The 25203-nt window shown below is 40.9% G+C and overlaps 2 protein-coding genes across 4 annotated transcripts in view; one reads left to right on the top strand and one right to left on the bottom strand.

Annotated features, from left to right (window-relative positions):
* The window catches only part of ankrd45 (ankyrin repeat domain 45), a 71827-nt gene extending 50950 nt beyond the window's left edge, over window positions 1-20877 (bottom strand). Inside the window, exons 1-6 of one of the 2 annotated variants that reach the window (XM_043699956.2) lie at window positions 20395-20876; window positions 18231-18549; window positions 17513-17680; window positions 13296-13390; window positions 13043-13181; window positions 2300-4666 (exon numbers count right to left, since the gene is read on the bottom strand). In XM_043699956.2, the coding sequence (XP_043555891.1) occupies window positions 4635-4666; window positions 13043-13181; window positions 13296-13390; window positions 17513-17680; window positions 18231-18549; window positions 20395-20457 (816 nt within the window). In that variant the 5' untranslated portion in view covers window positions 20458-20876 and the 3' untranslated portion in view covers window positions 2300-4634. Of the gene's footprint in view, window positions 1-2299; window positions 4667-13042; window positions 13182-13295; window positions 13391-17512; window positions 17681-18230; window positions 18550-20394 lie in introns of those variants that run through there. The other variant, XM_087990921.1, reaches the window with a different exon arrangement.
* Window positions 20878-22077: 1200 nt separating this feature from the next.
* Window positions 22078-25203, top strand: part of klhl20 (kelch-like family member 20) — a 106258-nt gene continuing 103132 nt past the window's right edge. For both annotated transcript variants that reach the window (XM_043699960.2, XM_043699961.2), the window contains exon 1: window positions 22078-22395. The gene's annotated coding sequence lies outside the window, so the exon portion shown is untranslated. The remainder of the gene's footprint in view (window positions 22396-25203) is intronic.

Genomic DNA, 25203 nt, shown 5'->3' with positions numbered 1-25203 from the left:
TCAGGGATATCTTCAACACAAAACAGAGGCAGGAGGGGAGCAGAATCCATATTAGCATAGATATAGTTAGCTAAACAAGGTACATAAATGATCACATAATTCAATCCAAGTACATACTAATTTAGCTTGCTTAGCCTTTACTTGCCTGACCCAAGCCATTATGTTCACCAATGTGCACAAAGCATCATAAAACAAAAACAGAAATTGCTGGAAAATCTCAGCAGGTCTGGCAGCATCTGTGAAGAGAAATCAGAGTTAATGATTCAGATCCAGTAATTTGTAAATGTTTCACTGTACTTGTGAGTACATGTGGGAATAAAGCAAATTCAGTTCAATTCTTCAGAACCCAAAGCATCACAAAATGTTGGAGTGAAAGTTGAATAGTTTGTTTAAATGTTCAATTTTCCTTCAGAGTAAATTTATTTTAAATCTTATCCATGGTCAAACATGGCCACACACACTTTACAAAAAAAGTCTGCACCTTCATGGCTGATACATTGGACTGGTGTTTGCATTAGAAGTAGTAGTGAAGCTAAAGGTGTTCTTAATTATATACCTAGAAAGCTACAACCTTTGAAATTAGATGTGAGAGATTAAATGCAGAAATCTGAAAATTGTCCTCTGAGATACTCTGCTCTGTTAGAAGTTGTGAAAGAACAAGATCTCACTGTCTGATTTAATGTTCAAATAGGCTAGTGTTTATTATCTGTTCCTGGAGGGATATTGAGAGTCAACAACAATGTTGAAGTGCATTGAACAGCCTGAGTTTCCTGCATTGAACTTTTGGACAGAGACTAAATTTGCCATTCTAATGCAAACACTTTTAAAAGTGTAACAAGTCATAAATACTACTGCTGTGGAGGTGTTGATGTTGAACTGGGGTAGACAAAGTTAAAAATCAGAGTTGAAAAGTGTGGTGCTGGAAAAGCACAGCTGATCTGGCAGCATCCGAGGAGCAAGAGAGTCAACGTTTCGAGCATGAGTTCTGCATCAGGAAAGGAGATAAAAATCACACAACCCCAGTTTATAGTCTAACAGGTTTATTTGAACGTACAAGCTTTTGGAGCACTGCTTCTTTGTCAGGCAGCTAGTGGGGCAGGATACATAAGACACAAAATTTATAGGAAAAAGATCAAAGTGTCATACAACTGCTGCAATGTATTTGACAGGTCTGGGTGGCTGTTAAGTCTGTAATCGATTAGAATGGGGATGCAGGTTTTAATTTATTCATATGTAAATCCCAGAATTTCTTTCAAGTCACAGCCCCAAGATAGCTTAAGGTTTTATCAGTATATTTTTAAAAAAGGTAACATCTCAGGTCAAGCAATGTATTGAAGGTGTGAGGTTAGAGTCTGATTCCAGATTGGGATACAAACAGACTGGTTTTATTGTCAAAGTAGGAATTTATAAAGTGTCACACTTACTGCCTGACTCCAGATTGTGTGCTTTTTGAACAAAACAGAATGTATCTGCAAATGCAAATTCACCTCATCGGCGTGTGTGTGTGCGCGTGCGTGCATGTGTGGGGGAGAGAGAGAATGTGAGAGTGCGCGTGTGTGCTTGATAGTGTATGTGCACGGGTGTGATGGAGTATATGCCTGTGAAAGGGTGTGTGCTTGAGTTTGAGTGTGAGAGAGAGAGAGAGCATGTTTATGAGAGAGTTGTGAGTATGACTGTGTTTGTGTGTGTGTGTGTATAGATGGATGCCGCACAACAATTGCCAGACAGGGATGTTCCCTCCCAGTGGGGAATACTTCAGCAGTCAAGGACATTCGGCCTCAGATCTTCGGGTGATCATACTCCAAGATGGACTTCAGAATATGCACATCGCAGAGTCGCCGAGCAGAGGCTGATAGCCAAGTTCAGTACCCATGAGGACAGCCTCAATCAGGATCTTGAGTTCATGTCACACTACATGTGACCCACCACCCTATATACTCTCACACAAATACATTCTCACAGACCCTATCATACACACGCTCACGTGCACACCCTCTCACAGGCACATACTCCGTCACACGCACACACATACATACACTCCTCCATCTCTCCCACACATACACACAAGTCTATGGGGTGACTTTGTATTTGCAGATACATTGTTTTGTTCAAACAGTACTCAATCTGTAGACACTCAGTAAATGTGACATTTTATAAATTCCTACTTTGGAAATAAAACCAGTCTGACTCCAGGTTGGGAAACAGACAGACTGTAATCTGCCTGAGCTGAGATGTCACCTTTATTTCAATATACTGATAAACCCTTAAGTTATTTTGAGGCTGTGACTTAAAAGAAATTCTGGGATTTACATATTAATCGAAACCTGCATATCCATTCTAAATGACTAAAGACTTAACAGCCATCTGAAGAAGGGCTTATGCCCGAAACGTCGATTCTCCTGCTCCTTGGATGCTGCCTGACCTGCTGCGCTTTTCCAGCAACACATTTTTCAGCCATCTAGGTTTGTCTAATACATTGATCTTTTACTTATAAATTTTGTGTCTGATGTATCCTGCCCCACTAGCTACCTGATGAAGGAGCAGCGCTCTGTCAGCTTATACTTTCAAATAAACCTGTTGGACCATAACCTGGTGTTGTGTGATTTTTAACTTTAAATACTACTGAACAACTTTTTGGTCATTGAAAATTAACTTCAATGTTTTTTGAATGTGAAGTCTGATTCTTTCAGATTTCAATTATTGTTGGAAAAGTAAAATTAGAGTATTGGAAACAATTTTTACTTTTTTTCCTCCTCTCTTGATCCAATTTTACTTTCTCTTATTAATTAGAAAGACGGTGCAAAAGAATTGCTTCACAGATTTCAGATTTCATTTAGTGATAGTTTGGAGAAATTGGCATTGTTGTCCATTAGGAGAGTTGAAAAGAAATTTGATAGAGGTATTCAACACCATTAGAGGTCTAAACAAAAGGAATAAAGAGAAACTGACAGAAGGGTTGAGAACCAGAGGTGATAGATTGAAAATGATGAGCAAAACCAGAACAAACAGAAAAAACTAATTACATTAAAAGTGACTATGATCTCATATGCACGTACAAATATAGATTTCCGAAAGGAACTGAAATAAGGAACTGCAAGAGAAACAATGGGAGGTGAGACTATCTAAAGTATTCTTACAGAGAGTGGGCACAGGTACAGTGGCCAAATGGTCATCTTTTTATAATTCTATTTTGCTTTCTCGACCCAATTTGACATATTACGACTGATAACCTTTGGTCCAAACTGTTACATATGCATGATATTTCAACCTAATCGCTTCAGCAAATAAACAATTGTTATGTTCATGCAGATACAGGTGCCCTGTAGAGGGCAGAGCACTTTTAAGGATGGCTGGCTGACTGGAACTTCCAGTGCAAAAATCCATTGAAAGTCTATATAGGGACAAGTATTCTGAAAGCTGAGATGCCAGTGACTATAAAATTCAGTGCAAAAAACGACAACTCACAGAAGGCTGTGACATGATTAAAATTAATTTATGTCTGGAAATATTTGGATATAATCAGTTTAAATCTTACTTAGACTTTCCGCTGGAAAGTTTCAATAGTTTTACAAAAATCAACTGTTTTGAAGTATGTTTCTATCATAAGAATGTAATATCTGCATTTATCAGTACAGTCTTTAAATTTTATATTTTGTCTACCTATGTTATGACGTCTGAAAAAAGGGCATCAGAATGCTTTGTGTGCCACTTTTCAACATTTATTTTTGTAATACTTTCAAGGTACATCAGTAGTAAACAGGCTGTACAATCCACTGTTAATGGGAAGCATATGTTAATCCATTGGTGTTAACATCTTCATCTATTAATGATGGCACTTTAATGGCAGCTAGTGTCCATATGAGAGCCACTACTGACAAAAATGGGAGGAGAAAAAAAATGCTCTTAAATTTTTAAGCCCACGCATTAAAGTATAAAAATATTGTATACAGAAAGATATGTTGGCGACATATTATTATTGTATTCAAATTGTACATTGCTTTGATCAGAACTTGACTGGAATATTCAAGTTCCAGTCAACCTTGAATATTGTGACAGGTTCAGATTGCTGAGTAATGAAGGAGAAATTTAGGAGGTTATTTAAAGAATTTAATCAATACTTGGAATACACTTTGAGTACAAGATTTAGATAAAAATTGAGAAACTATGATGCAATTGGATGCAGCAGCAGTAGGGGAAGTGTTAGATTACTCTAGATGGATGCATGACGATAGGCCACATGGGTTAAGTAACTTGTTATGCTCTGATATTAACCAAGCAGATTTTTCATTCATGCAATAACTTTAGTGAAACTTAATGTCATGTGTGAATGAAATATGAAGGCTACCTTTAATCACTTTTTTGAAACATAAAACAATAAGATGGGTACAACTATTAAACATTGGTATGTTTGTGAATACCAACCTTGTTAACATTAACATCAATTAATTGGTCAGGCAATATTTCCTGTAATTTAACTAAATAAAAAAATTACAGTTTCCACATTAAGCAATCTAATCAAATGCAATAATAATACTGAAACCATAAAGTAGTACAAGTTGAAAAAGTTCTAAAATCTAGTAACTCTGAAATCTTCCATTTTGAGTGTAGTATTAAGCCAACTGTAAAAGATGCTGTTATGATTTAGAGGATTTTGAAGGCAGTGGAGCTATAAAATAAATATAAACCATCAGCAGCAGCTTAATTAATTTGATTCCATCTGCTTGTATATTGTAAAGAATTAACTTGTGTCACAGCATTGTTTAGCCACTAAAAGGTACAAGGTAAATACTTTCCCACATCTTTTCTTTTTAATAACTTTAGATCTTCTTACAGTTTTTATTTTATGACTTACATCTGTAGGGATCATGTATTAAAAATAAATATGCATTTGCTCCAGAAAACTTAAATGACAAAGTATTTTAAAGTATATTCATGAACCAGTACTAACAGAAATCCATCTATGTTTCAGTAAATATAATATTTACTATGCAGTGATTTAGGAATTGATGAAAATGTTGAGGCAGGTCAATAATCATAACATAAAAGTAATATTTGCCTGAGACATCATATTTCTGCTTTGGCTGTAGCACAGTTTGTCGTGCAAATAAGTCAAAGAACATTTATAAAAAGTGACATTTCTGCAGCCTGTATTTGAGTATCTGATCTATTATCTTTTAAAAGCACATTTGTTCTCAAGAAATCTATATATTTACATCTTGAGAATCTTCCTCCAACAATTTTCCAGTTTGTTAATCTGTTTCTCAGGAACTATTTTCAATTTCTCCGGTTAAACACTTAAAAATACAGTGAAGTAGCTTTCTAAAATAAATTATCCTGACTAGTTGCCTTGCCTGAAATAACTCCAAAAAGGTGGTCTGGTATCATTCTCTTTTGCTAAGGGGATCAAGTGTGGTTAAGGATGTAAAGTGTTGAATAAGGACAAAAACAAGCTTTCCACACATTGTTTATTGTGTAATAATTTGTGTACAGTGCCGAATTTATGTAATTTTTCTGGAATAAAGTTTTATGTATCTTTTCCCTGAACCTCTTCCCAAACCCCACCATCTATCACAACAACAGTAATCAGTCAATTCTGCGGGATGTTTGTCTTGATAATGTTTTCATTGTTCCTAAACAGCATAGAACCCTAGGTTCAAAATGTATGTAATTTTTTGCATGACCCATATCCCTCTAAACCTTTCTTATTCATGTACCTGTCCAAATGTCTCTTAAATGTTGTAACTGTATTTGCAGCTACCACGTCCTTTGGCAGTTCATGCTAGATATGAATCTCCCGTGTGAAAAAGTTGCCTCTCGGGTCACTTTTAAATCCTCCTCCTCTTATCTTAAAAGATATGCCCCCTAGTTTTGAACTCCACCCTAGGGAAAAGACCTTGGCTAGTCAACTTATCTACACCCTTCATGATCTTATAAACCTCTTTAAGGTTACGCCTTAACTTTCTATGCTATCGGGAAAAAAGACCCAGTCTAACCAGACTCTCCTTATAACTCAAACTCTCTAGTCTCGGTAATATTCTTGTAAGTGACTCTATGACTCTAAGTCTTTTCTGCTCTGTTTCAAATTTAATAGCCGGGCAACCAAAACCGTATGCAGTATTCCAAATGTGGCCTCATCAATGTACTGCACAGCCGTAACATGATATCCCAACTCCTAGACTCAAAGCTCTTACCAATGAAGCCAAGCATGCATTCTTCACCACCCTGTCTACCTGTGCCACAACTTTCATGAAATGGTGTACCTGAACCCCAAGGTCTTCAATAATACTCTCTACGGCCCAAACATTACTGTGTAAGTCCTGCACTGATTTGTCTTACCAAAATGCAATACCTTGCATTTATTTAAATTAAATTCCATCTCAATGCCAATCACTCTTCTGGTTTTGCTAACTGTTGCCAATAATCTCATTCCTCTGATCACAAGCTCGTCCTCTCCTGTGTTATTAATAGGCTCACTTTGAGCCTATCAGCATCAAGCACAGGAGATCAGCCTATGATTGGAAAAGCAGTTGCTCACAATTTTCTTTCATTCTATTATTAAGGATATTTTCCTCCAATTGGTCATCCATGTCGTTTAACTGGATGATTTAGGGATTTTCCACTGACAAGCTCATGTATTTTCAGTGCTAAAAGAATGTCATTGTATTCTCTTTAAGTATTTGAGAGGGGCTGGTTGTCGATGGGGCAGTGACAGGATGTAGTGAATCTATCGGGAAGGTTTTTTTTATGTGATGAAACAATGGGATCAGTTAAAGTGTGTCTGCTTTAATGCAAGGAGTGTCAGAAATAAGAGTGATGAACTTAGAGCATGGATCAATACTTGGGACTATGATGTTGTGGCCATAACAGAGATGTGGGTTTCACAGGGACAGGAATGGTTGCTAGGTTCTGAGGTTTAGAACATTTAAAAAGAACAGGGAGGGTGGAAAAAGAGCAGGGGATGTAGCATTGCTAATTAAAGAGTGCATCACAGCTACAGAAACGAAGGTTGTCGAGGAAGGTTTGTCTACTGAGTATAGATGGAAGTTGGGAATAGCAAAGGAGCAGCCACCTCACTGGGGGTTTTCTACAGATCCCCTAATAGCAGTAGGGAAATCAAAGAACTCATAGGCTGGCAGATTTTGGAAAAATGCAGATGTGCAGAGTTGCTGTTATGAGTAACTTCAACGTTCCCAATACTGACTGGAACCTCCTTACTGCAGATGGTTTGGATGGAGCCAGTTTTGTTAGGTGTGTTCAGAAGGGTTTCCTTACTCAGTATGTAGACAGGACCAACGAGGTAGAGGCCAATTTGGATTTAGTGCTTGGCAATGAGCCAAACAGGTGTCAGATCTCGCAATGGGAGAACACTTTGGTGAGAGTGACCATAACTGCCTCATATTTGCCATAGCCATGGGGAGAGAAAGGAGCAGTTACCATGGGAAGATATTTAATTGGGGAAAAGGAAATTATGACGCTATTAGACAGGATTGGGAGCAATTGTTTCACAGAAAGGGCACAACAGACATGTGGAGACTGTTTAAGGAGCAGTTGTTATGAGTGATGCATAAATTTGTTCCTCTGAGACAGGCAAAAAGGGGAAGATTAAGGAGCCTTGGATGAAGAGAACAGAGGAGCTTTTTGTCAAAAGGAAGAAGGCAGTTTACGTAAGGTGGGGGAAGCAAGGGTCTAGCACAGCTTGAGAGGATTACAGGCTTGCTAGAAAGAAGCTCAGAAAGGACTGAGGAGAGCTAGGAGGGGGCATAAAAAAGGCTTGGCGGGAAGGATTAGGGCATTTTACTCATATGTGAGGAATAAGAGAATGATCAAGAAGAAGGTAGGGCCGGTCAGGGATAGCGTAGGGAACTTATGTGTGGTGTCTGAGCAGATAGGGGCAGCCCTAAATGAGTTTTTTGCTTTGGTTTTCACTAAGGAAAGGGACCTTGTTGTGAACGAGAACTTTGAGGAGCTGGGAAATAGGCTTGTACAGATTAAAATTGATGAAGTTGATGTGCTGAAAATATTAGTGAACACTAAGATTGATAATCCCAAGGGTCAGACCAGATTTATCCTAGGTTGCTCCGAGAAGCGAGAAAGGAGGTTGCTAAGCCGCTGGCAAAGATCTTTGCTTCCTTACTCTCCACGGGAGTCGTATTGGAGGGAGCCAAATATTTTTCCTCTTTTCAAGAAGGGTAATAGGGAAATCACTGGCAATTACAGACCAGTCAGTCTTACGTCTGTAATCAGCAAGGTTTTGGAAAGAATTCTGAGGGATAGGATTTATGACTATTTGGAAAAGCGTTACGTGATTAAAGGCAGTCAGTGTGGCTTTGTGAGGGGCAGGTCACACCTCACAAATCTTATTGAGTTCTTTGAGGAGGTGATGAGACAGGTTTACGAAGGTCAAGCAGTGGATGTTGGTATATATGGACTTCAGCAAGGCATTTGATAAGGTTCCCATGGTAGACTCATTCCTAAAGTCAGGAGGTATGGGATACAAGGATATTTGGCTGTCTGGATTCAGAATTGGTTGACCGACAGAAGGCAGAAAGTGGTTGTAGAGGGGATGTATTCTGCCTGGAGGTCAGTGGTGAGTGGTGTCCTGCAAGGCTCTGTTCTTGGTCCTCTAGTCTTTGTAGCTTTCATAAATGACTTGGATGAGGAGGTTGAGGGGTGGGTTCGTAAATTTGCAGATGACACAATGGTTGGAGGTACCGTTGATCGTACCGAGGGCTATTGCAGGCTGCAGCACGACATAGACAGGATGCAGAGCTGGGCTGAGAAATGGCAGATGGAGTTCAATCTGGATAAATGCGAAGTGATGCATTTTGGAAGGTCGAACTTGAATGCTTAAAATAGAATTAAAGAGTGGATTCTTGGCAGTGTGGAGGAACAGTGGGGTCTCGGTGTTCAAGTGCATAGATCCCTCAGAGTTGCCACCCAAGTGGATAGGGGGTTATAATGAAAGCATATGGTGTTTTGGCTTTCATTAACAGGGGGATCGAGTTTAGGAGCCGCAAGGTTTTGCTGCAGCTCTCCAAAATCCTGGTGAGATCACACTTGGAATATTGTGTCCAGATCTGGTCGCCCTATTATAGGAGAGATATGGAAGCTATGGAGAGGGGGCAAAGAAGGTTTACCAGAATGCTGCCTGGAGTGGAAGGCTTGTCTTACAAAGAGAGGTTGACTAAACTCAGACTGTTCTCTCTGGAGAGAAGGAGGAAGAGAGGTGACCTGATCGAGGCATAAAAGATAATGAGAGGCATGGATAGAGTCGATAGCCAGAGACTTTTCCCAAGGGCAGGACTGATTGTCATGAGGGGTCATAGTTTTAAGGTGTTAGGAGGAAGGTATAGAGGAGACGTTAGAGATAGGTTCTTTACACCAAAAATTATGAATGCATGGAATGCACTGCCAGCGGTGGTGGTGGAAGCAGAGTCATTATGGACATTTAAGCAATTGCTGGATATGCTCATGGACAGCAGTGAATTGAGGGTTGTATAGGTTAGGTTATTTTATTTGAGGTTAGGAATAATCCTTGGCACAACATCGTGGCCCGAAGGGCCTGTTCTGTGCTGTACTTTACTATGTTCTATTTGATTTCCTCTATCGTATATTTATTCCATGTGCTATAAAACATTTCTTTCTCAAGCAATAATGTCAAAAATAGGTTAACTATCATTTATATTACTGCTGTTCATGGGACTGTGCTATGCACAAATTAGTTGTGTTTGTACGACATAACAATGACAGTTCAAAAATGCTTTACGATATCTTGTGAATACAAAATGCACTGTAGAGATGCAAATAATTTCCATAATTTCAATCTTAATTCCTTTTTACAGAAATGAATCTCAATCCCAAGAAACATTCTGAGAACAGTATCTTTGTTCTATATGTAGGTTGGACAGTGAAAACATTTTTCCTCAGATGGCAATGGCTAGCATGAGGGAACATAGCTTTCAATTGAGGGGTGATAAATATAGGACAGATGTCAGAGGTAGTTTCTTTACTCAGAGTACGAGGGGCTTGGAACGCATTGCCTGCAACAGTAGTAGACTCGCCAACTTTAAGAGCATTTAAATGGTCATTGTCTAGGCATATGGACGAGAATGGGAGAGTGTAGGTTAGATGGGCTTCAGATTGATTTCATAGGTTGGCGCAACATCAAGGGCTGAAGGGCCTGTCCTATGCTGTAATGTTCTATGTTCTAAATACATTTATTACTTAAAGATACTTAACAACAAAATGGGAACATATAAATAAAAAATTATCTAATAAATGACCAGACCGTTTCAACAGGAGTAACATTTACTTGATCAATTGCAAAATTGTTTGAACAGTGACATTACCAATTGGCTGCAGAAGCAAGATGTACTTAAAATTCCTAAATGTTTTTGATCCATTACAACATTAAAGGTTACTGGATGTAAGTTCTGAGAAGATTTGTAGCTCAGGTTGAGGTTCTGGATATAAGTTTGCTCACTTATTGGATATAAGGTTCATTTTCAGATGTTTTGTCACCATACTAGGCAACATCATCAGTGAGCCTCTGGTGAAGCACTGGTGTTAGTGACCTGCTTTCTATTTATGTGTTTAGGTTTCCTTGGGTTGGTGATGTCATTTCCTGTGGTGATGCTATTTCCTGTTCTTTTTCTCAGAGGGTGGTAAATGGGGTCTAAGTCAATGTGTTTGTTGATAGAGTTCCAGTTGGAATGCCACGATTCTAGGATTTCTAGGGTGTAGGTTTGCTCGCTGAGCTGTAGGTTTGATATCCAAATGTTTCATTACCTGGCTAGGTAACATCATCAGTGGTTACCTCCAAGTGATGCGAAGCTGTTGTCTCCTGCTTTCTATTTATATCTTTCTCCTGGATGGGGTTCCTGGGGTTTGTGGTGATGTCATTTCCTGTTTGTTTTCTGAGGGGTTGATAGATGGCATCTAGATCTATGTATTTGTTTATGGCATTGTGGTTGGAGTGTCAGGCCTCTAGGAATTTTCTGGCATGTCTTTGCTTAGCCTGTCCCAGGATAGATGTGTTGTCCCAGTCAAAATGGTGTTTTTTTTTCATCCGTGTGTAGGGCTACGAGGGAGAGAGGGTCGTGTCTTTTTGTGGCCGTGTTTGTGGCAGTCCTTGCATGGAATTTTGTAGATGACGTTGGTTTTGTCCATGGGTTATACTGGGTCTTTTAAGTTTGTTAGTTTTTGTTTGAGAATGTTGGTGGGTTTGTGTGCTACTAGGATTTCTCATGTGTGTCTCTCTCCTAGGATAGATATGTTGTCCCAGTCGAAGTGGTGTCCTTCCTCATCTGTACGTAAGGATACTAGTGAGAGTGGGTCATGGCTAATTGATGTTCATGTATCCTGGTGGCTAGTTTTCTGTCTGTTTGTCCAATGTAGTGTTTGTTACAGTTCTTGCAAGGTATTTTGTAAATGACATTAGTTTTGCTTGTTGTCTGTATAGGGTCTTCCAAGTTCATTAGCTGCTGCTATAGTGTGTTGGTGGGTTTGTGGGCTACCATGATGCCAAAAGGTCTGAGTAGTCTGGAGGACATTTCCAAGGTGTGTTTTATGTAGGGGAGAGTGGTTAGGGTGTCTGGACACGTTTTGTCTGCTTGTTTGGATTTGTTGCTGAGAAATCAGCAGACTGTGTTCATTGGGTACCTGTTTTTTTTAAATGCATTGTATAGGTGATTTTCGTCTGCTCTTCCTAGTTCCTCTGTGCTGCAGTGTGTTTTGGCTCATTGAAATAATGTAGCTTTGTTTGGACAAACAGGCAGAAAACTAGCCACCAGGATACATGAACATCAACTAGCCACAAAAAGACATGACCCACTCTCACTAGTATCCTTCCATACAGATGAGAAAGGTCACCACTTCGACTGGGACAACACATCTATCCTAGGACAAGCTAAACAGAGACACATACAAGAATTCCTAGGAGCACTGCATTCCAACCAGAACTCTACCAGCAAACACATTGACTTGGACCCATTTACCACCTTCTGAGAAAAAACAGAACATGACATCACCACAGGAAATGACATCACCAACCCAAAGAAATCTAAACACATAAATAGAAAGTGGGTCACTAACACCAGTGCTTCACCAGAGGCTTACTGATGATGTTACCTAGTATGGTGCTGAAACATCTGAAAGTGAACCTTACATCCAGTAAGTGAGCAAACTTACATTCAGAACCTCAACCTGAGCTGCAAATCTTCTCAGAACTCATTAGACGTTACTTTTTAATCAAAGTAGATGAGCTTGAAATTGTTTTAGAAGTGAAGAAGAATGGTGGTTGTTTGAAGAAGGAAAACAAAATTATTATGAATCCCTCCACTGGATTATAACTTATCACTATGATAACTCAAAAATGTTGGGATCGCTCCTGATGCAATTTATATGAACACAATTAAAAACTTTTCCTTTATATAAGTAGTGAAATAAGATGCCAGAAAGTGACCTACAGTCAATGACTTGGAATTCATCAAAGAAAAATCTAATATAATAGATGGTAAAGTGGGTAATCAAAAAAATATGAAACTGAATGGCCAAGTGGTTGAAAATGTCCAAGTCTCTTTTGTGACCTAGTGAATATTTGGAATAGAATTTAAAAGCAACTTCAGCTTTAATTTCTGGACCTTAGAATTTCATGATTAAGTAAAAAATATGTAAAAGTGGACGGGGTGGCTAATATTAATGAATGTAAGGGTGTGACAAAAAAAAAGAACCGCAGTTTTCTCCTTCGAGTAATGAGAAGGCTGGTGGCAATGCTCTGATGTTTCAGTGTGTTGGATCACCACATCATCTTGCACAGAATGATTTATATTGTTAACCTGGTTTTGCACTTCTGAAGCACTATTAAAGTTTTAAAATATGAAAACCTGGCAAAGTCATCCCTATTAAATTTTGTTTATTCCTATTTTTACTTCATTACCTTTGGTGAAAGCTTGTGACTAACATGAAAGCAATGCATCAGTTACATGGACGGTTAAAATCTACCAACTTCAGGATTTCACCGTGGATTTGTGTTTATACTCACATGGTGTTCTAAGTTTGACAATGAATGGTTCCAGAGTCATTTCCAAATTTTTCTTTTGCTCTTCAAAATCCTGTGTTGTAGCATTCTGTGCTGAATTCAGCCATTCAGATTTTGCACGGCAAGCATTTGTAAAAGCAGTCTAAAAGATGACAAAAATCTTTTGAACAACAAATACCCAATGGATATTAAGTCCGCAACAAAGAAACAGACAGAGAGCAGTGCCCCACTCTGACCCAAGAACGATAGGGCTTACCTTATCTTGCTTTGACAGCTTGCCCTGTGACTTTTCAAGATCGGCAACAGTTTCCTGAATGTTAGTAATATACAGCTCTAAAATCAGTTTGGCCTCTGCAGTTAAAAAGTGAAAAACAAAACTGCGTGATTCTTCTTGCAATATCTTGTTCACCGAAACAAATTTAACAGCATTGTGTAATTTGTGCAATGTAATAATTCATACCAGAGAATAACATGGCCATGTGTAGTATCACAAAGTATCAATGTACAGGTGAGTTTATATGACAGTGGAGGTAGCGGGGATGGCGAAATACAAAAGAAGGGAGAAGGAATATTAGTCACTACACTTTACTATCATTCATCTCTAACCAGAAGCCTATAAAAAACACTGGGAAGGGACCTATAATCATTAATCCTCGTTTTATGTGTTTATGGGCGGCACGGTGGCACAGTGGTTAGCACTGCTACCTCACAGTGCCAGAGACCCGGGTTCAATTCCTGATTCAGGCGACTGATTGTGTGGAATTTGCACATTCTCCCCGTGTCTGCGTGGGTTTCCTCCGGGTGCTCCGGTTTCCTCCCACAGTCCAAAGATGGGCAGGTCAGGTGAATTGGCCATGCTAAATTGCCCGTAGTGTTAGGTAATAAGGGGTAAATGTAGGGGTATGGGTGGGTTGCGCTTCGGCGGGTCGGTGTGGATTTGTTGGGCCGAAGGGCCTGTTTCCACACTGTAATGTAATGTAATCTAATCTAATTACGGGAACACTAGTATAAATGAAACACAGAAAACATTTTAATTTAGATGGAGATGTGATACAGTGGTAATGTCAGTGGAACAATTAATTCTGAGACCGATGCTAATATTCTAGGAACATGTCAGCTGGTGGAATTAAAATATGCAGCATGCATGGAAGAGTATTGATTCATCAACCAAGGTATGACAATGTTTGTCAGTGTTTGACTTGGTGCCATGGGATTTCATGGTGTCCAGAGTTAATTTTGAAGACTCCAAAAGCAACACCCACAAGACAGTACACCACCTCTGCTGGATCTGTCCTGGCCATCCAGTGATAGTGGTGTCCACTCATTGTCTGTAAGGTATGATTCTGTGGTGTATGACTATGTCAGGCTATTGCTTGAGTAGTCTATGACGTAGCTCTGCCATTTTGGGCAGTTGCCTCCAGATGTGACGAAAGAAGGCTTGGCAGAGTTGATAGGGCTGTGTTTGCCATTGTTATTTCTCATGCCTACATCGATTATTCTGTTCCATTTCTTTTTTGAGATTTTCCAGTAATGAGAGTAATAGAGTTACAGAGATGTACAGCATGGAAGCAGACCCTTCTGTCCAACTCGTCCACACCGACCAGATATCTCAACCCAATTCAGTCCCACCTGCCAGCATCTGGCCCATATCCCTCTAAACCTTTCCTATTCATATACCCATCCAGATGCCTTTTAAATGTTGCAATCGTACTAGCCTCCACCACTTCCTCTTGCAGCTCATTCCATACACGTACCACCCTCTGCATGGAAAAGTTGCCCCTTAGGTCTCTTTTATATCTTTCCCTCTCACCCTAAAGCTATGCTCTCTAGTTTTGGATTCCCCCACCCCAGGGAAGAGACTTTGCCTATTTATCCCATCCATGACCCTCATGATTTTATAAACCTCTCTAAGGTCACCCCTCAGTCTCTGAAGCTTCAGGGAAAACAGCCCCAGCCTGTTCAGCCTCTCCCCATAGCTCAAATCGTCCAAACCTGGCAACGTCCTTGTCAATCTTTTCTGAATATTTTCAAGTTTCACAACATCTTTCCGATAGGAAAGAAACCATAATTGCATGCAATATTCCAAAAGTGGCCTAATCAATGCCCTGTACAGCCGCAACATGACCTCCCAACTCCTGGACTCAATACTCTGAATAATAAAGGCAAGCATACCAAACTCCTTCTTCACTATCCTATCTACCTGTGACCCACTTTCAAGGAGCTATGAATCTGCACTCCAAGGTCTCTTTGTTCAGCAACACTCCCTAGGACCTTACCATTAAGTGTATAAGTCCTGCTAAGATTTGCTTTCCCAAAATGCAGCAACTCGCATTTATCTAAATTAAACTCCATCTGCCACTTCTCAGCCCATTGGCCCATCTGATCTACATCCCATTGTAATCTGAGGTAACCTTCTTCACTGTATACTGACACAATTTTGGTGTCATCTGCAAATGTACTAACTATACATCTTATGCTCACATCCAAATCATTTATATAAATGACAAAAAGTAGTGGACCCAGCACCGATCCTTGTGGCACTCCACTGGTCACAGGCCTCCAGTCTGAAAAACAACCCTCCACCACCACTCTCTGTTTTCTACCTTTGAGCCAGTTCTGTATCCAAATGGCTAGTTCTCCCTGTATTCCATAAGATCTAATCTTGCTAACCAGTCTCCCATGGGGAACCTTGCCGAACACCTTACTCAAGTCCGTATAGATCATGTCCACCGCTCTGCCCTCATCAATCCTCTTTGTTACTTCCTCAAAAAACTCAATCAAGTTAGTGAGACATGATTTCCCACGCATAATGCTATATTGACTATCCCTAATCAGTCCTTGCCTTTCCAAATACATGTATATCTGTCCCTCAGGATTCCCTCCAACAACTTGCCCACCACTGATGTCAGGCTCACTAGCCTATAGTTCTCTGGCTTGTCCTTATCACTCTTCTTAAACAGTGGCACCATGTTAGCCAACCTCCAGTCTTCTGCTACCTCACATGTGACTATCGATGATACAAATATCTCAGTAAGAGGGCCATCAATAATTTCCCTAGCTTCCCACAGAGTTCTAGGGTACAACTGATCAGTTCCTGGGGATTTATCCATCTTTATGCATTTCAAGACATCCAGCACTTCCTCCTCTGTAATATGGACATTTTTCAAGATGTCACCATCTATTTCCCTACATTCTACTTCTTCCTTGTCCTTTTCCACAGCAAACTCTCATGCAAAATACTCGTTTAGTATCTCCCCATCTCGTGTGGTTCCACACAAAGACAACCTTGCTGATCTTTGAGGTGCCCTATTCTCTCCCAGTTACCCCTTTGTCCTTAATGTATTTGTAAAAGCCCTTTGGATTCTCCTTAAGTCTATTTGCTAAAGCTATCCCATGTCGCCTTTTTGCCCTCCTGATTTCCCTCTTAAGTATACTCCTACTGCCTTTATCATGAGTGATTCCATCTATCTTGTCTATACCTGATATATGCTTTCTTCGTTTTTTTTTAACCAAACCCTCAATTTATTTTGTCATCCAGCATTCTCTACACCTACCAGCCTTTCCTTTCATCCTAACAGGAATATACTGTCTCTGGACTCTTTTTATCTCATTTATGAAGGCTTCACATTTTCCAGCCTTCCCTTTACCTGCTAACATCTGCCCCAATCAGCTTTTGAAAGTTCTTTCCTAATACCGTCAAAATTAGCCTTCCTCCAATTTAGAACTTCAACTTTTAGATCTGGTCTATCCTTTTCCATCACTATTTTAAAATGAATAGAATTATGGTCGCTGGCCCCGAAGTGCTACCCCACTGACACCTCAATCACCTGCCCTGCCTTATTTCCCAAGATGAGGTCAAGTTTTGCACCTTCTCTAGTAAGTACATCCGCATACTGAATCAAAAGTTTTCTTGTATCCACTTAACAAATTCCTCTCCACTACGGCAGTCCCAGTCTATGTTTGGAAAGTTTAAATCCCCTACCATAGCTACTCTATTATTCTTACAGATAACTGAGACCTCCTTACAAATTGCTATAAATGAGTGGCTTGCAAAGCCATTTCAGAAAGCCGTTAAGAATCACCCATATTGCGGTGGATCTGGAGTCACATGTAGGCCAGACCAGGTACAAATGGAAGTTTCCTTCCCTAAAGGGCATTTATAAACCAGATGGGATTTCCAGCAGTTGGCACTGGTTTGATTTTTAATTCAAGATCTTTATTCATGTTCTACCATCTGCCATGGTGTGATTTGAACCCATGTCCCCAGAACATTACCAAAGTTCCTGGATTAACCACTAGGTGTCACCTGCCTGTTAGAAATATAGAAAAGATTTACATGAAACAATACAGTAATGGCATATTATCCAGTGGGATCCATCCAATTTTAATATGTTTAACATTCCATGAAATGCACAAAACTATAAATAACTGAGGTGTATTGTAAAATAATGAAACAATCTCGTATTTTCTCACCTGCCCATTCTAAAAACTCTATGCAGTCACCGTTCGAATATCGATTAGCTATGTCTCGTGCCTTTTCACCTCTAAAGTTGGTTTCTTGAACATTGGCACCGAAGGCCACCAAAGTTTTTAGGCTGTCTATTTTCCCCCAGGCAGCTGCGCAATGTAAGGGAGTGTAACCTGCAAACAGGGAACAAAATTGCAAACATAAGGTTGTAAAATAGACAGTCAAGAGGCTGGAAGAACACAGTAAGCCAGGCAGCATCAGGAGGTGGTGAAGTCAATGTTTTGGGTGTAACCCTTCTCCTGCCTAGCTTGCAGTGTTCTTCCAACCTTCTGCCTGTCTATTTTGGATTCCAGCATGTGCAGTTTTTTTTGTTTCTAACATAAGATTGTAAGATAGCCATTAATCTAGGCAATTACGGGTGACACAGTTCAACAGATTCTGATGGTTGTGTTTATTCTATCTTTATCATACATTTACCCTTTCGGCAGGACAGACAAAAAAATTGACAGATCCCAGTTTAAATGAACTGGTCCATGTGTATTATGGAGCGTTTTTGTCCTTTGCATTCTCACTGGATGAGAACTCTCATTTAATACAGGATCTGTATGTATCATTTATTACTATTGTATAAATTCAATAACCTAATTAAACTGCAATTCAACCAAAGAAAGAAGAATTTATTTTAGCAACTACAAATATGGAGAAACCAGTAGAAGGAAGTACCTCTATTGGTTTTCTCATTGACATTTGCTCCTCGTGTCACCAACTCATTAATAACTTCATGATGTCCCAACATAGAGGCTGCAAAGAGAGCATTTCGGCCGAAGTCATCACATATATTTAGCCATCTGTTTGCTATCTCGAGGGTTGGATCATCCACAAGTTCAAAACACTTGCGTAAGCTCTCAGTATCTCCTGTTAGCACACTGGTCAGAAAGTTGTTTTTATTTTCAAGCTCAAGATCTTCAGTGCTTGATGTGTCATCATTGTCAGGCTCTGTTACTTCTTTTTCACTATCTGGATCCATTTTTAATGTTTTTACCTAACAATATAACAATAGTTTAAAAATACATTCTAATATGTTATCTGTTAATCAAAGAACAATTAATCAACATTAATACTATTCAAGAAAACCAATCACCCCCAACTATGCAAGCTTCTGATACATATCCAGGTATTAGCAGTAGCTCAGTGGTCGCACTCCCCTCCCAGTCAACAAAGCATACGGTCAAGTTCCATGCCAAAACAATTAGCACAAATTCTGGACTGATACTCCAGTACTGCACTTAGGATTATTGCAGTCAAAGGAGCCATTTTTCAGATGAAACTTAAACCTCTTCCTTCTGTCTTACCTCTCAAGTGGATGTAAAAACAATCCTGTGACATTATTGTAAAGACAAGTAGGGAGCATTCCCTCTAATGCTCTAGCTCACTTTTTCCACTGAACTAAAACAAATCGTCACTGAATGAAAACAAACAATTATTGTGTTTGTGGGCCTGTGTTGCAGAAATTGGCTACTGGGGTTGCCTTATGACAACTTTACTATAATGATATTCAGGCTAATGACAACAAAACTCAGTATACACTGTTATTAATCCTATAAAATTGACAGCAACTTCTGAGTCCAAATATAGAAGTGTAGAAATTCAGAAGCCGCTGTCTCTTCTTCAGAGGATGCATTTTTAAGATAGCACAGACTGCAAGCAATGGGCAATCTTACAAATTGGCAAGAACTTTTTTCTTAGTTTTGCGATAAAAGTCTTTTAAAATGTTATACTTTGTTGAATTTTTCAATGCTAAATGGTGGTCGTGAAAAGCTAATTTTATATTAATGGAGAAATTTGACATTTCACTATGATAAATTGTTTATTTTAATAATTTTAAAACTTTCCGTAAGATTTTATCGCAAAGGGACACTGATTTGCATTTATGTAGCGCCAATTTGCTCTTCAAGATACTCTGATGCACTTTTCAGTCCATTACGTACTTTTTAATGTGTAACTAATTCTGTAATGTAAGAAACGTGACAGCCAATTTACAAACAACAAATTCCCACAAGCAGTAATGTAATTAAGGCCAGATAATGTATTTTTGTGATGTTGACTGGGCGGGGGCGTTAAATATTGCCCAGTATATTGGAGATAACCTTCCAAAATAGTGCCGTGAGATATTTTACTCAAGAAGGCAGATGAAACCTCGGTTTAAATTGTTATCCGGAAGAAGACCCCTCTGACAGTGCAAGGCTGCCTCAGCCCTGCAGTGGAGTGCCAGTCAAAACTTTTATACCGAAACCATGACGTACAACTTGAGTCCATAACTTTTTAACTCAAGACGCAAAAATGTTACCAGCTGGCACCAATCCAATGGTAAAAGTCTATTTCGCCAGGGCTCTTATGGTGCCAGGATATGATCCCTACTTCAGACCGAGGTGGCACAAGTTCAAGTCCCATCTGCTCCGAAGGTGTATAGTAACATCTCCGAACAGGTTGATTAGGAAAACATCGATACTCCACTCGCCGCAAATTAAAACTGAACAATATTAAGTACTTTTAATTTCCTGGATTGCGGTGTGAGAGTATTTAATTGGTTGCTATCTGCTTGCAGACACAACTGCTGCTGTCAGCCAAGAGTTCAACCGCTAGACTTGGCACCAGATTTAAATTCTCATCAAAAACAAACCACAAGGATCACTATATCGTTAAGGAGGTAGTTTTTTTTTCTTGAGGCCAGCACTGAACACAATTGCTTCACTGACGACCACAAAATTTGGTCCAATTTGTACCAACTTTTAAATGGCTGTAAAACACTTAGCGATTTCTTGAGGACTAAAAGGGCGCGACATAAACGCAAGGGACCCTCTCCCCGAAAGATGCAAAGCGAACTGACCCAGTTCCCTGTGGAAAGGCAATCCAGGCGCTCATTTTTCAAAAAAAAACCGGTTCTGGGCATACAGAGATCTCCCCAAACCACATTTCGAGTGACAAGTTTTCCTCAAAGAATGTTTATATCATCCGTCCTCTCAAATCAAAGTATCGCATTTTCATTTTAGTTTATGTTCTTTCATATGGATCTTGCGTTAACTTTTTCCCTGCAAAGTAACTGCGGTCAGGGGCTCGCCTCAGCCGTCTCCATAGCAACGGGAGCCTCTGTGCAGCACTGATCAAGATCCCCCGCGCACCATGGCTGGTGTAACGCCAATCCAGGTCTGGAGAGCTTGGATTTCGCTACGCAGTTCCGACTCCTGTCCCAGTGGCGACAAACATTACGGTCATTACAGAAAATATAGACGTTAGTTAGGATCAATTTCTTTCAAATAAAGCAAGATAATATGATTGAAACAATATAAAATCTGTGTGAAAATATCATGCACCCGGGAGCGTTTCTGCATTGGTATGGGAATTGCTCCATCTCAGCTTACTGCCATCTACATTTCTTCAATGGAAAAAAATACATGCCTATAATTCAATGTCTGTCCCAAGTCAATAAAACGTCTCTTCTCATGCTTGTTTCTGTTCTTCTGCAATCCCTACATCTACTCAAAACGAAGGTTGTGCGCCCGCCTGGGTGTCAGCACCAGACCAATGTGCATTCATTTTGACACTTTAAAGTGGAAAAAGTTTTTAGACTCTATACAAGGAAATAGAGAGGCAGAGCCAAACAAGGATTTCGTAGAGGTGAAAGGGGTTGAGTTCGTTGGGGGAAAAAAAAGTGCTGTAGAAGTTCAGATCTGGTAGCATCTGTGGAGGGAGAAACAAAGTTCTGATGAAGAGTCCGTAGACTTGAACCATCAACTCTGCTTTCTTCCCATAGATGCTGCCGGACCTGAGTCTTTCCAGCAATTTCTGTTTTTGTTTCAGACCTTCAGCATCCACAGTTTGTGTTTTGCAAACGTTAGAAACCGTTTCTTGCTTATAAAACACAATATGGTAATCTGTGGAGGATCTTTCAGATTTACAGGATCCGCAGTTCTTCCAGTTTGTATATGGTAATCCTTATATAAGGAAGATAGATCTAAAGTGAGTGTTAATGGTAGGAAAGGTCAGTTTTTGCAGAAATTTCCTCTTGTTTCAAAAGCCGGAGATTGTTTTTTTAATGCAGGAGAGGAACCTGTGATTGAATATATATGCCGAATGGTAAGGTAAAACGAAGGAGATGCGGAAGAGGTCAGAAATAAGACTGTATTACGAACAAGAGACACATTGGACTCGAAATGTTCAGTCTAGTCTCGCTCCACACAGACACCGACAGTACAGCTGAGATTCTCCAACATTTTTTATTGTTGATGCAGATTACCAGCGTGCACAGTATTTTGCTTTGCAGAAACAGAACTGGTTGTGTGGAAAGATAATTTCCTCCTCCACCCGCTTTGGCACAGGAAGCGCTGATGGTGGAGAATGGAAGGACGGGCGCTTGCATCTGGGCGGAGAGGATTGCCGCGCAGGCGCAGTTGCTTGTAGGTTGGGGTGAAGTAGCGCGCAGGCGCCGTCGTGTTGGTGGTCGAGGAGGGGGAGAGCGCGCAGGCGCAGTAGGACTAATCAGTGGCAGTTGACGCGCAGGTGCACCAGGAGCCAGCGGATGAGGGGTTGCCAGCTGCATCGTCTGATGGACCCGGTCACTCGTGGCTGAAATGCTCAGCGCCTATCCGCTGTCAATCTTCACGGCAGTTTGGCGTTCGTATTGTGGTGTGACGGCGACGGTGTGTCAGTCGCTCATCAGTCGGTTGGTGTTTGTGTGTGATCTGTGGAGTGGGGACCGGATCGGCGGGGAAGATATTGTAGTTACACTCCGTCCTCCTTCCACCCCAACCCCACCGAGGCTGCGCAGATGAGGTGCGCGGTGGCTTTGTGAAGTTTTGTGGATCAGAAAAAAAAGGCAAAAAGACAGCAGGTATACACTGATTGTCCAGTGCAAGAAACTTACAGAGTTGGCTTTACTGACTTCACATCGTGTTTTCATTAATTGATGCTGCTAATACTAGGTTCCTGCACTCCATACTGTGTGGATTCATGTTAAATGAAGGCTGGTCAGTTGTATGTCAGGGATTAGATTTCTCATTGAATACCAGATTATCCCTGGGTGTATTGATGGGTATTGCTGGCTGAAGCAAATGATCCTTCTCAAACAAATACATTAGCTGTTATTGTTGTCCTCCAGTGTGAGGCGATCAGTAATACTGGGCCAACAAAACACAAAACGGTGGGCGGCACGGTGGCACAGTGGTTAGCACTGCTGCCTCACAGCGCCAGAGACCCGGGTTCAATTCCCGCCTCAGGCGACTGACTGTGTGGAGTTTGCACGTTCCCCCCGTGTCTGCGTGGGTTTCCTCCGGGTGCTCCGGTTTCCTCCCACAGTCACAAAGATGTGCAGGGTCAGGTGAATTGGCCATACTAAATTGCCCGTAGTGTTAGATAAGGGGTAAATGTAGGGGTATGGGTGGGTTTCGTTTCGGCGGGTCGGTGTGGACTTGTTGGGCCGAAGGGCCTGTTTCCACACTGTAATCTAATCTAATCTAAAAAAAAACTGTTGGAGAAACTGAGCAGGTCTAGCAGCATCTGTGGGGAGAAATAGCATTAACGTTTTGAGTCTGGTATGACTCCTCTGTATACTGGATTTGAAATGTTAACTATGTGTTCCTAACCATGATGCTGCTAGACCTGCTTTCAGTATTGTGTTTGCTTCAGGTTTACAGAATCTGTAGTATTTTGCTTTTATTCAAGTTGTACTGGGCTGTTTGCTTTGGATTCCTAGGAATAGAGAGAAAACTTGTGTGTTGAGTATATTCACAACTTACTGCAATAATCAGTATTAATGTGTAATTAAACAGCAAACACTGGAAGTACTCAAAGTCTGACACTCTGGAGAAGAAAATGTATGCATGCTTCTGATGACAATTCATTAATCTGAACTAGGAAAGATTAGGGAGGTTTAATGTAACTACTAAGTCGGTCCAAGCAGGGAAGGGAGGAAAAGAAATAAAGGGAAAGTCTGTGAAAGGATGGCAAACAGTAGAGATGAAGTGACAAAAGAGAGAATGGCACAATATGCAAGGGAATTTACAGATGGAATACATTTAAAAACATTGTGATGTAAATGAAAAATGCAGAACCTTTATTATAGTTTTCAATCAAAAGAAAAGCACAAAAATGAGCCTGAGTTTATGATTTGAATTGTTGAATTCAATACTGAGTTCAGAAGAGTGTAATGCACTTGATTGATAATGATGAACTGTGGAAAAGTTAGGACTGCAGATGCTGGAAATCAGAGTCTAGATTAGAGTGGTGTTGGAAAAGCACAGCAGGTCAGGCGGCATCCGGGAGCAGGAGAATCGATGTTTTGGGCAAAAGCCCTTCATCAGGAATGAAGGCAGGGATCTTCTGGGGTGGAGAGATAAATGGGAGTGGAACTGGAGAGAAAGTAGCAAAGAGTGGATGGGGCTGGGGATGAAGGTGAAATTTCAGAGAGGAGGGTGGAGCGGATAGATGGGAAGGAAGATTGGCAGATAGGACAGGTCATGAGGATGGTGCTGTGCTGGAAGCTTGGAACTGGGGTAAGGTGGGGGAAGGGGAATGAGGAAACTGGTGAAGTCCACATTGATGCCCTGGGGTTGAAGTGTTCCGTGGCAGAAGATTAGACATTCTTCCTCCAGGCATCAGGTAGTGAGGGAGTGGCAGTGGAGGAGGCCCAGGATTTGCATGTCCTCGGCAAAGTGGGAGGGGGAATGAAATATTGGGACACGGGGTGGTGGGGTTGATTGGTGCGGGTGTCCTGGAGGTGTTCCCTAAAGAGAAGGCGTACAGTCTCCCCAATGTAGAGGAGACCGCATTGGGAGCAATGGACACAATAAATGACATTGGTGGACGTGCAGGTGAAACTTTGGTGGATGTGAAAGGCTCCTTTTGGGGCCTTGGATGGAGGTGAGAGGAGAGGTGTGGGCGCAGGTCATGCAATTCCTGCAGTGGCAGGGGAAGGTGCCAAGAGGGGATGGTGGATTGTTGGGCGGCATGGACCTGACCAGGTAGTCACAGGGAACGGTCTTTGCGGAAAGGTGTGGGGAGGGAAATATATCCCTGGTGGAGGGATCAGGTTTGGAGGTGGCGGAAATGTCGGCGTATGATGCGGTTTATGCAAAGGTTGGTAGGGTGGAAGATGAGGACCGGGGAGTTCTGTCCTTGTTACAGTTGGAAGGGTGGGATTTGAGGGCGGAGATGCGGAATGTGGATGAGATGCATTGGAGGACATCTTCAACCACATGGGAAGGAAAATTGCGGTCTTTAAAGAAGGAGTCTGTCTGGTGTGTTCTGTGGTGGAACTGGTCCTCCTCGGAGCAGATACGGCGGAGGAATTGGTAATACGGGATAGCATTTTTGGAGGAGGTAGGTTGGGAAGAGGTGTAATCCAGGTAGCTGTGGGTTTGTAAAATATGTCAGTGTCAAGTCAATCATCATTGACGGAGATGGAGAGGTCCAGGAAGGGGAGGGAGATGTCAGAGATGGTCCAGATGAATTTAAGGTTGGAGTGGAATGTGTTGTTGAAGTTGATGAACAGCTCAACCTCCTCACGGGAGCACAAGGTGGCGTCGATGCAGTCATCAATGTAACGGAAGAAGAGGTGGAGAGTGGTGCCGGTGTAACTACGGAAGATGACTGTTCTATGTAGCCAACAAAGAGACAGACATAGCTGGGGCCCATGCGGGTG

Source organism: Chiloscyllium plagiosum, unplaced genomic scaffold (assembly GCF_037043375.1).
Source record: "Chiloscyllium plagiosum isolate Xiang-an unplaced genomic scaffold, Cpla_swu_hap1 HiC_scaffold_9, whole genome shotgun sequence".
Taxonomy (NCBI): domain Eukaryota; kingdom Metazoa; phylum Chordata; class Chondrichthyes; order Orectolobiformes; family Hemiscylliidae; genus Chiloscyllium; species Chiloscyllium plagiosum.
The sequence above is the reverse complement of the archived record's forward strand: the minus strand, read 5'-3'. Positions and strand labels throughout refer to the sequence as shown.